The 11,359-nt window shown below is 53.3% G+C and overlaps 1 protein-coding gene across 1 annotated transcript in view; it reads right to left on the bottom strand.

Annotated features, from left to right (window-relative positions):
- The window catches only part of VARS (valyl-tRNA synthetase), a 26,183-nt gene that overhangs the window by 13,851 nt on the left and 973 nt on the right, over window positions 1–11,359 (bottom strand). Inside the window, 13 exon segments of the mRNA XM_025194051.1 lie at window positions 411–501; window positions 1,214–1,302; window positions 1,441–1,549; window positions 1,784–1,903; window positions 2,014–2,095; window positions 4,469–4,633; window positions 5,027–5,154; window positions 5,389–5,489; window positions 5,912–6,002; window positions 6,296–6,429; window positions 6,565–6,715; window positions 8,610–8,753; window positions 8,935–9,290. Of these exon segments, the coding sequence (XP_025049836.1) occupies window positions 411–501; window positions 1,214–1,302; window positions 1,441–1,549; window positions 1,784–1,903; window positions 2,014–2,095; window positions 4,469–4,633; window positions 5,027–5,154; window positions 5,389–5,489; window positions 5,912–6,002; window positions 6,296–6,429; window positions 6,565–6,715; window positions 8,610–8,753; window positions 8,935–9,282 (1,753 nt within the window). The 5' untranslated portion in view covers window positions 9,283–9,290.

Raw genomic sequence — 11,359 nt, 5'->3', positions numbered from 1 at the left:
CCCAGGCCCCCCCCACCCCCTCCAAGTCCCACCCCTCAGCTCCCGCTCCCCCTCCCCCTCCATACTTCCATGCTTACTCTGCATAAAGCCTCACCCACTCCCCATAAAGTTCCGCCCATTCACTGGCATACCGCAGCCTCAGGAAGCTCCTCCCACCACTAAGCCCCACCTTCTGTCTTTAGACTCCATCTCTAAACTAAAGCCCACCCACTCGGCCTCTATCAGGCCCTGCCCACGCCCCTCTCTCTTTCAGCCACACCCACTGTTGAGTCCGGGCCCCCATCTCCCTTTAGCCACACCCCCTCGTTATTCTGCCATCCAGAGCAATGAGATCGGCCCTGCCCTGCCCCTCCGCTGAGGCTCCGCCTCCCCTTAGTCCCACCCTAGGCCTTGGCCCCACCCCCTGGTACCTGTGCCGAAGGCCATGTCCACAAAGTCATCGCAGATGATAGGCAGGAGGCGTTGGGTGAAGGGGTGCAGGACCTGGCGCCCATGCAGGTGCTGGGGGAGCAGACAAATGGGGGCAGTGAGCACATACCCCCAAACCCCACCCAGATGCCCCAGCCCCAAGGGTACCACAAAACCCTGTCCCCTACCTATATCTCCACCCCCCAGGGCACCCCAAAACCTGCCCCGCTCCAGCCAGCCAAACTACCCCCAAGGTCACCTCGAAACCCTACCCCCAATCCCCCAGGTGAACCCAAAACTCTGCCCCACCCCCAGGAAGGTGTCCCAACCTCCAGGGCACCCCAAAAACCTACTATCTCCTACCTGCATCCACACCCAACATCCCAAAATGTCACCCCTCCCCCAGCAAGATGCTACAATCTTTAGGGCACCCCAAAACCTTGCTCCTCCTCCCTGTACCCCCAGGACACCCCAAAGCTCCAGCCTTCCCCTACCTGAAGCCCCAGCCCCCAGGGACACCCAAAACCCCCACCATTCTCTCTACCTTTATTCTCACCCCCTGGACACCCTAAAACCCAGCTCCAGCCCCAACAGCATGAGCCCCCCCAAACCCCACCCATGGAACCACCTAGTCACTCACAACTCCCAGGACCCCAAAACCCCACCCCTCCCCCTACTTGTACCCCCACACCCTCCAGATCCCCCCAACCCCCCTACCTCAACCTGCAAATTCCAGGACCCCCAAAACACCACCGCTCTCTCTACCTGTACCCCCACCTCCAACTGCTGCCCCTGGGGCAGGTACCTGGTAGCGGGGATCCTTGGGGTGCACGGCCACTGCTGTGTCCCCCAACATGGTCTCCAGCCGCGTGGTGGCCACTACCACGTCCTCATCTAAGGGGCAGAGGGGAGGACAGTCCATGAGACACCTCCCAGGCCTGGCCCCTGCCCCACCCAGGTGATGGCAATACCCCCCAGTGGCGGACAAGCCCCCCGGCAGACAAGCCCCCCCAGAGCCCCCCACAACCCTACCTGAGCCCTGGAGCCTGTACGCAAAGGAGACGAGGATGCCGAACTCGACCTTGTGGGCGTAGCCAGGCACAGGCAGCAGCGTGCGGCCCCCCAACTCCTTACTGTCCACCTGCCAAGGGGAAACAAGGGAGTCAGCCCCGCAAAACAGCCGCAGCCACCCCAGAGTCCCCAATCCTTCCAGATACACCCAGATCACTCCCCTACTAACGCCCTTATCACCCTTCAGCTCCCAACCACCACATCCTCTCCACCCTTCCCGCAACTCCCACTCCACCAAAACGCCCAGCTCAGCCCTGCTCCCTCCTCACCCCGCCTGGCTCTGCCCCAGGACCGGCCCCCGCACCTCAATGTCGGAGATGGCTGAACGCAATGTGCAGGACCAGTTGACCAGGCGAGTGCTGCGGTAAATGACGCCCTCATCATGGAGCCTCACAAAGGCCTCCTGCACCGCCCGCGACAACTTCTGCGAGGCAACAGCATCGTGTGTCACAGCCCCCGTACTGCAGGTTGCTGGGGCAACTCTCCCACCACCCGTTTCCTGCCACCACCACCATGAAGGGCCCCTACACTTACCACATCCATGGTGAAGCAGGCCCGGTCCCAGTCCATGGAGGCGCCGAGTTTCCTGAGCTGATGGTAAATCCGGTCGCCCTTCCTGTGCGGGTAGGAGGCGGCAGCATCAAGGTTGATGACCCGGGGAAGGAGGGAGCCAGCAGGGGGTGCTGTGACCCAGGTGGGGCTGGGGGGTGGGGGATGCTAGAAGGTGCTGTCTCCTCAACTCTGAGCAGTTGCTCATACCATCTCCCCCATGAAAACATGATTCCCTTCCTACTTCCCAGCCATGTGCTGCCGCTAAGTCCCCATGTCTGGTCCCTGCCTGTAACAGCTGGGAAAGAACTTCAGGCCAAGAAGCAGGGGTGGATGGGTTGGTTTGTGCTGGCATGTGAGGAGGGAATCCAGTCGACAGGGGTAAGGCTGGGGTGGGGGCAGCACCATGTGGGATGTTGGAGCTGCCACCCCATGAGTTTTTTTATTTATTTTGTTTGTTTCTTTATTTTTTTACTAGCGAATGTCCACAACTTTTTACTGACAACAAAACATTACTGTGGTTGTTACTAACCCCTAAATTTCAACCCAGCCCTTGTCACAGCCATCTGGGGCCTGGCAAAAGGGTTACATTCACATGTCGTACAACTTATGTGATCGTATTGACACATCAGTTGTATAGTTTGGTCAGTTGCCAGATATAATGCAGACCAGCAATAACATGTGCCAGCATATAAGTTTGGCTGTCAGCAATAACATGCAACAGCAATAAGGTTGGGTGCAATAATGCATCAGCAACACTTGTTAGCAATGAAGTTTGGGTGTGAGTAACAACACGTGCTAGTCACAACATGCATCAGTGAAAGAGACTGTCAGCAAAAAGTTTGGGTACCATTCACAACATAGATCAGTAAAAAAAAATTTGAGGTGTCAGTTACAACCTGGGCCAATAAACCAGTTTGGGTGTCAGTTGCAGCACGTGTCAGTAAAAGTTTGGGTGTCAGTCACAATACACATCAGTAAAAAAGTCTGGGTGTCAGTAAAGAAACTTGGGTGTGACAAGTCTGTAGCAACATGGATCGGTAAAAAAATTTGGGGTGTCAGTCACAACCTGTGTAGATCAGTAAAAAAAAATTTGAGGTGTCAGTTACAACCTGGGCCAATAAACCAGTTTGGGTGTCAGTTGCAGCACGTGTCAGTAAAAGTTTGGGTGTCAGTCACAATACACATCAGTAAAAAAGTCTGGGTGTCAGTAAAGAAACTTGGGTGTGACACAAGTCTGTAGCAACATGGATCGGTAAAAACATCTGGGGTGTCAGTCGCAACCTGTGTCAGTAAAAGTTTGTGAGTATTGTAACATGTCAGTAAAAATGTTTAGATATCAGTAAAAAGTTTGGGTGTCAATCATAATATATCACAATAAAGTGTTTGTGTCAACAAAAAGTTTGGGTGTCAGTCAAGACATGTCAGTAACATGTCAATAAAAACATGCATCAACCACAACACACATCAGTAAAAAAGTTTGTGTACCAGTCACAATATATGCCAGTATAAATAGGCCAATATATGCCACTACCCAAACCAATAAAAATGCCTGAATGTCAGTTGCAACATGTGCCAGTAACATCGTGTCAGCCATAACACCTGTTAGCAAAAATGTTCAAGTGTCAATCACAATATGTGACAGTAAAAAGTCTGAATGTCAGAGAAAAGTTTGGGCATCAGTAACACATTCCATATCAGTAACACATTCCAGTCAGAGAATGTGTCAGTAAAAACATTCAGATGTCAATGACAACACATGGCAATAAAACAGTTGGACACCCAAACTTTTTGCACTGACATTCAAACTTTTTCACTAGTACCCAATCACAACATATGTCGGTAAAAAAAATTTGGGCATCAGTCACAAGTCATACCAGTAAAATGTTTGCCATCAAACTTTTTTTTTTTCCTTTTTTACTAACACCCAAAAATTTTTATTGGCACCCATTCACAACACATCGACAAAAGAATCTGCATTTTGGTCACAACGTGTATCATCAAAAAAGGTTGCGTCAGTCAAAACACATGCCAATTAAAAAGTTGGACACCCAAACTTTTTTTTTTTTTTTTGACAAACATTTTATTGTTGCCAAATCAAAATATACGTCAATAAAGAAGTTTGGGGTTTGATAAAAATTTCGCCAAAAAGGTTGGGAGTCAGTTAAATAGCTTGGGTGTGGGTCTCACGTACACCAGTAAAAAAACAACAACTTGACACCCAAACTTTACTGACACCCAGGCTTTTTTCACTGATACCCAGTTGTAACATATCTCAGTAAAAAAAGCTGAGGTGTCAGTAAAAACTTTGCAAATCACCAGGAAAAGAAAATGTTCTTAGGTTGGGAACCCTGCTAGTGTGACACACTGGGGAATCCCTGGGGGAATGCTGTGGGGCAGGGAGGGGGAACCAGCAGGGGGCACGGCTCCAGGTACTCACTCTTCCTTCCACTTCCAGACCTGGCACACAAACTCATCCCTGCCCAGGTCGTGCCGGGTCTTCCCCTGCTCCTTCCACATCTTCTTCTCTACCACCACCTGCGTGGCAATGCCTGCGTGGTCACAGCCTGGGTTCCACAGTGTCGTCTCACCACGCATACGGTGCCTGCCAGGGGCATGGGTAAGGGGGTGAGGAGCAATGGCAGAGAGCAGAAGGATATAGGTTGGGAGTGAGGGGAATCGGGAAAGCTGAGGTTGGCAGGAGGTTGCAGGTCAGGAGTGAGGGGCATCTGTATGACTAGAGCAGATAATGGGCTAAAGGTCTGAAATGAGGGGCACTGCAGTGAGGGGGTGGGCAGAGAGACATGGGTTGGGAGTAAGAGGCACTGGCAGAGCAGAATAGGGGGAAGGAGGCTGCAGGTTGAGAGTGAGGGGCACTAATGGGCCTAGGGGGTGAGGCAAGGGGCTGCCAGTCTGGAGTGAGGGGCACCAGCAGGGCTGGGAGGGACAGGGAGCTGTGGGTTGGGAGTGAGCGGCACCGGGGGCAGTGGTCTCTCACCAGCGGGTCAGGGTGTCCTGGATGGCATTGGTGAGGGCATGGCCGAGGTGCAGGGACCCCGTGACGTTGGGCGGAGGGATGCACATCATAAAGATCCCCCGGGGGTTTGGTTCTGACACCCTGGTCCGCTGCGGGGAAAAGCCAGGTCATTTGAGATACCACCTGTCGCTTTTCCTATCACCCACACTGCGCCTGCCCCAGGGCGAGTTGCTGATATCCCCTCCTCAGAGCTCCCATCTGGAGAGGTGTGGGGAGTAAAACTAACCCCCAACCATGGTGGCCCCCTGCTAGGGGATCTCCCCACTCCCCAACATGTCTAATCCCCATATTGCCCCACGGAGGGGCAATCCCCCAAGACTCACCCCAAACTCAGGCTTGAAGTAGCCCTGGCGCTCCCACCAGGCGTACCAAGCAGCCTCTACGTACTGTGGGCTGTAGGAGTCGGGCATGAGGCCGCTGACGTCTGCAGGGGATGGATGGGGCTGACAAAAGGCAGAGGTCTCCCTCCCTACCCGCCTGTACCCCATGGCAACACAGAACCCAGGCGTCTGGGATGCACAGCCAGAACCCAGGCTATACCCCGCCCGAGCCAATTCAACCCCCAGAGAACCCAGACACCTGCAGCACACGCAGAACCCAGGCATCTGGGGGAAACACACACACGCGCGCACATGCACACACACACATACGCGCGCGCGCACACACACGCGCATACAGAGTGTACCAGGCCTCTTGACTCCCAGCCGGGAGCAGGCTGAGGCCAGGCTGCAGCTCAGGACATGGGTACATGGGTGGGACAACGTGCCCTCCAGACAGGAGCCAATCAGAACCCTAACCTCAGCACAGGGCCTGCCTTCCCCACCCCAACCAGCCCCACCCCTGTACCTTTCTTTTCTCCGGGGGGAGTGGGGAGGTCATAGGTCATGACCCCAGGATCTTTCTTCTCCTTCTTCTCAGCTTTCGGCTTCTTCTGGGCCTGGGAAAGATGGCAGAAGGGGGGGCAAGTAGAGAAGAGGGGGTAGGAAACTGCCCCGGGGTCTTTACCTGACCCCCGCCCCGAGCCAGCTGCAGCTCCTGTCCCCGTTGTACTCAGCCCTGCTCCACCCCAGATCCAGCTGCAGCTCCTGTCCCCATTACACCCAGCCCCACCCTGCCAGCCAACCGCAGCTCCTGTCCCTGTTACACCCACTTGCTGCCCTCCAGAGCCAGCCACAGCTCCTGTCCCTGTTACACGCAGCCCGATGCCCCCCAGAGCCAGCTGCATCTCACCTCGCCCTGCTGCTGCTGGATGCTTTTCTCCTTCTTCTGCAGGAACTTCTCCAGCTTCTCCTTCTTCTTCGCCTCCTTCTTGAGCTGAGATGCGCTCTTGGGAGGGCGCTCTGGGGTCTCCGGGGCGGGGGGCACTGATTTTGGGGGAGGGGGGGAAGACTCAGGCTAAAACCCTAGGACAACCACCCCCCAGCAGGAGGGTCCCAGGCTCAGAGGGGTATATTCCCCACCTCCCTTTCTGCCCCCCCCACCCCGAGAGGGATACTTACCCAGGGTGACTGGCGGGGGGTCTGGGCCACCCAGGCCCTGGGCGCAGAGCTCCACCGGTCCCAGTACATCCTTGAACTGGGGCTGGTGGATGCAGGTCAGGAACCAGCGGGTGACGTTGGGGTAGGTGGCCCGGCTTGAGGAGTCCAAGACCTTGGGGGCAGGGGGGAGGGAGAAACCATTGTCAGCAAATGTAGGGGGGCGGGGTGAGAGAGTATCATTATTGGAATGAGGAGATAGGGAGACACCATTTGTAGTGAGAGAGGGTAGAAAGATGAGGGCGTACCATTATTGAAGTGGAGGGCATAGGGAAAAACCATTCCAAGTTGCGGGGGGTAAAAGAGGGTGAAGCATGAGAACGTGCCATTATACAATATATGCTTGTGAGCGCGGGCACACACATGTTACACATGTGCAATGTGCATGCATTAATCATATATATTATAAATATGTGCTGGTGCAGGTATAGATAAGTGCACACAGAGTACAAATGTGTGTGTATGCATGTGTATATACCGTGTACGCATGCACCTACTTGTTTATTACATATGTGCACATACGCAATAAAATTGGTGCATGCATGGGGGTGGGTACACACCTATTGTATGTAGGTGTGCATACTAATACATTATATACGTGCACAGGTGTACGTATATATCATAAACACATATGTATACACATACATATGTAGGTGCACATACATCATGCATACGTGTGTATTTATACACATTAAATAGACGTGCGTATATGCACATAATATAGGTGTGTGTGCGTATGCATATATTGTGAGTATGCATATGTACATACAAATGTCACACATACGTGTATGGGTATAAACATATTACACAGACTTGCATATACTCACATACTGCACGTGTGTGTACACATATATTGTGTGCATGTGCATGTGCATATGAATGTCATACATATGCATGTGTATACACATACTGCATAGACATGTGCATATGCACATAGTATAGATACGTGTGTATGCATATACTGCATACACACATGTTCATACAAATATCATATGTATGGGTGTGAGTATATACGTATTGCATAGACATGTGCGTATATGCATATAGCGTAAATGTGTGTGTACACATATATTGTGTGTGCATGCATAATAATGTCACATGTATGTGTATAGGCACATCTTTATCGCATACATGTGTACGTATAAATATACTATGTACACGCACGTGTGCACTGGCATATGCTCCTTGGTATATATATATTACATATACATCTGTGTGTCTACATGTGTATGCACACGTTACGTGTATGTGAATGTGTGTGTATCACACTGATGGGGAAGGAACCATCATGGGGGGAGCGGAGAAAACAGAAGGAATCGTTATCAACCAGACAGAGGATGAAGACAGGGACATTTTAGAATGGGAGAAACCATCGCCAGGATGGTGGGGGGAATATACTGAATGGGGAAGAAACCATTACTGGTTGGAAGGGGAAGGTGGAAGGAACCATCGCCAGTGTAATGGGGGAAATATTCTAGACAGGGAAGAAACCATTAACAGTGTGGGGGGGGGAATTTTCTTAATGGGGAAAGAAGAAACCATGTTGGTTGGGAGGGAAGAACGGAAAGAACCAATACATGTAGTGGGAGGAATACACCAAATGGGGGAGGAAGAAACCATTACTGGTGGGGAGGAGGGAAATGGAAGGAACCATTAACAACCTGGGAGAGGGAATATTCCAAGAGGGGGGGAGGGAGAAACCATTACTAGTGGGGGGGGCAGGCATGGAAGGAACTATTAACAGTGTGATGGAGGGAATATTCCACAAGGGGAAAAAGTCATTGCTGGTTGGGAGGGGGAATGGAAGGGTCCATTAACAGGGTGGTAGGAGGCAATATTCTGAATGGGGAAGGAAAAAACCATGAATGGTCAGGAGGGGGATGGGAAAAACCACTACCAGCATAGTGGGGGGAATATTCGAATGGAGGAGGAAGAAACTATTACCAGCTCAAGTGTGGGGGGTGGAATAGACATGGGATACACCACCGATGGGATGTGGGGATACTCACATATTTGTAGGGCAGCAGGAGGGTGCAGGCCACAGCGATGTCTGCCAGCGTCACAGCCTCGCCCACTAGGTACGTTCGCAGCCGCAGGTGCCCATCCAGGATGCCCAGCACCCGACGCAGCTCCGCTTCAGCCCGCTCCACCACCTGCACATGGATGGGGAACAGGGTCAAGTGCAGCCAAGGCTCCTGCTCTCCTCCCAGAGAATCCAGACATCCGGCCTCCCAGCCTCCCTGCTCTCATGCCCCCCACACCCCTTCCAAGGGAACCCAGGCCTCCTGCTCCCAGCCCCCACCCCCACGCCCCTCCCACAGAATGGAGGCTTACCTGTGGGCCAAGGGCTGCCAGGCCAAGGTGGGGCAGGGAGGCAGCGGTGGCAGCAGGGGCCACATCAGCTTGGGCATAGGCCACCCACTGGCGCACTAGAGTGGCCTGGGGCAGGCCACAGCCACGCAGGGCTGGGGGGGCCAGCAGGAAGGTGACAGCGGTGGCTCCGGTCACGCGCAGCCCCCCTGGATCCTCCAACGCTGGCAGCCGGGGCAGGGCAAAGGGACCAGGAGGTGTCAGATCGGGCACAGGCACCACACGGGGTGGACAGGGGGCAAAGCGCGATACCACCAGCGCCTGCCGGCTGCCCACATCTTCGGCACAGGGGGACACAAACAGCGTGGCCATGTCCAGGCCTGGGACAGGGGAGAAAGAAAGGGGGTGAGAACCCAAGCATCCAGGCTGCCAGCGCCCCGTGCTGTAACCCACTGGAGCTCCTGGGGCCCACCCAGGGGTCCAGGCTCCCAACTCCAATCCAGCAGCTCCCCATTCCCAGCGGCAGAGAACCCAGACATTCAGGCTGTCAGCTCCCCCCCACTCTGATCCCCCTCCCTGATCCCCAACGCCACCCCCGCTCCTAGGAACCTGTGTCCCAGCTGATGCAATCCCATGGACACCCTCCACCAAAAGGGACCCAGGTGTCCAGTCATGCCCCCTATAACAGTGGGTCCTACTGTAATCTGGGGAGGAGGGAGGGAATTATAGTGGGTTGTACCATAATTCTAGGGAGTAGGGAGGTCCCACCATAATTCTGGAAGGGGAGGGTGGAATTACAGGGGGTCCCACTGTAACTAGAGGGGAGAAGGATTATAGTGAGTCATATCATCATTTGGGGGAAGGCGAGGCGGGAATTACAAAGTGGTCCTATCATAATCCTGGGGGAGGGTTAGAGTGGGTCATACCATAATTGGGGGGTACCATAATTCTGGGGGGAGGGGGAAATTATAGTGGGTCATACCACAATTCTGGGGGGAAGGGAGGAATGACAAGGGATCCTATCATAATCTTGGTGGAGTAGGGAGATTATATTATATATTTGCATCTTTTTTGTACTGTTTTTGATGCATGCAGCCTTGCTCTGTTCACATCCATCCAGAAAGCTGATGTAAACATTATTTTCCTAGCCTGTAACTTTGACATGCTGCTCCTCTTGGTGTATCTCTCTGTTAGTTCTTCCTTCTCTATTGCAGTCTAACAAAAGCTGCAAGGCACTGCACCTAGGGAGGAAGAACCAGCAGCATACCTACAGGCTGGGGAACTCCCTTCTCGAAAGCACAGAGGCAGAAAAGGATCTTGGTGTCATTATAGACTCCAAGATGAACATGGGCCGACAATGTGAGGATGTGGTCAGTAAGGCTAACCGCACCTTGTCATGCATCCACAGATGCATCACAAGCAGGGCCAAGGTGATCCTCCCTCTCTATGCGACACTGGTCAGGCCGCAGCTGGAGTACTGCGTCCAGTTCTGGGCACCCCACTTCAGGAGGGATGTGGCCAGCATCAAGAGGGTCCAGAGGAGGGCCACCAGCATGATCAGGGGGCAGCAGGGCAGGCCCGACAAGCGGAGGCTACGGGACCTGAACCTGTTCAGCCTCCACAAGAGAAGGCTGAGAGGGGATCTGGTGGCCACCTACAAACTTGCCAAGGGGGACCAGCAGGCAATGGAAGAGTCCCTGCTCCCCCGAGCAATACCGGCAGTAACAAGGAACAACGGCCATAAATTGATGGAGAGTAGATTCAGACTAGATATCAGGAGGCACCACTTCACAGTCAGGGCAGCGAGGATCTGGAACCAACTTAAGGGAAGTGGTGCTCGCTCCTACCCTGGGGGTCTTCAAAAGGAGGCTACATAGACACCTAGCCAGGGTCGTTTGACCCCAGTGCTCTTTCCTGCTAAGGCAGGGGGTCGGACTTGATGATCTGCTCAGGTCCCTTCCGACCCGACCAACTATGAAAATATATGGGATCCTGCCATAATTCTGAGGGGCTATAGTGGGTTGTACCACAATTCTAGGGGAAAGGAAGAAGAATATGAGGGCCCTACCATAATTCTGGGGATGGTATTATTAGTGGGTTGTATTATCATTGGGGGGAAGGCCAGGGGGCCCTGCCATAATTCAGGGGTGACAGAGGGATTATATAGGGTTCTATCATAATTCTTGGGTGGGGGTGGGGATTACAGTAAATCCTATGCGAATTCTGAGGGGTTTACAGTGGGTCATACCATAATTCTGCGGGGAGGGGAATTATATGTGGTTTCACCATAACTGTGCAGGGGGGTGCTATAGTGAGCCCTCCCAACACTGTATGGGAGGGAGAGGAATGGCAGAGAGTCCTACCATAATTCGGGGGGAGGGGAGATTATAGTGAGTCCTACCTTGACTGGGGTGGAAGGGTAAAGGATGACAGTAGGCCCTACTATATC

Source organism: Alligator sinensis, unplaced genomic scaffold (genome assembly GCF_000455745.1).
Source record: "Alligator sinensis unplaced genomic scaffold, ASM45574v1 scaffold1740_1, whole genome shotgun sequence".
Classification (NCBI taxonomy): domain Eukaryota; kingdom Metazoa; phylum Chordata; order Crocodylia; family Alligatoridae; genus Alligator; species Alligator sinensis.
This window is presented reverse-complemented; position numbering and strand designations above follow the sequence as displayed.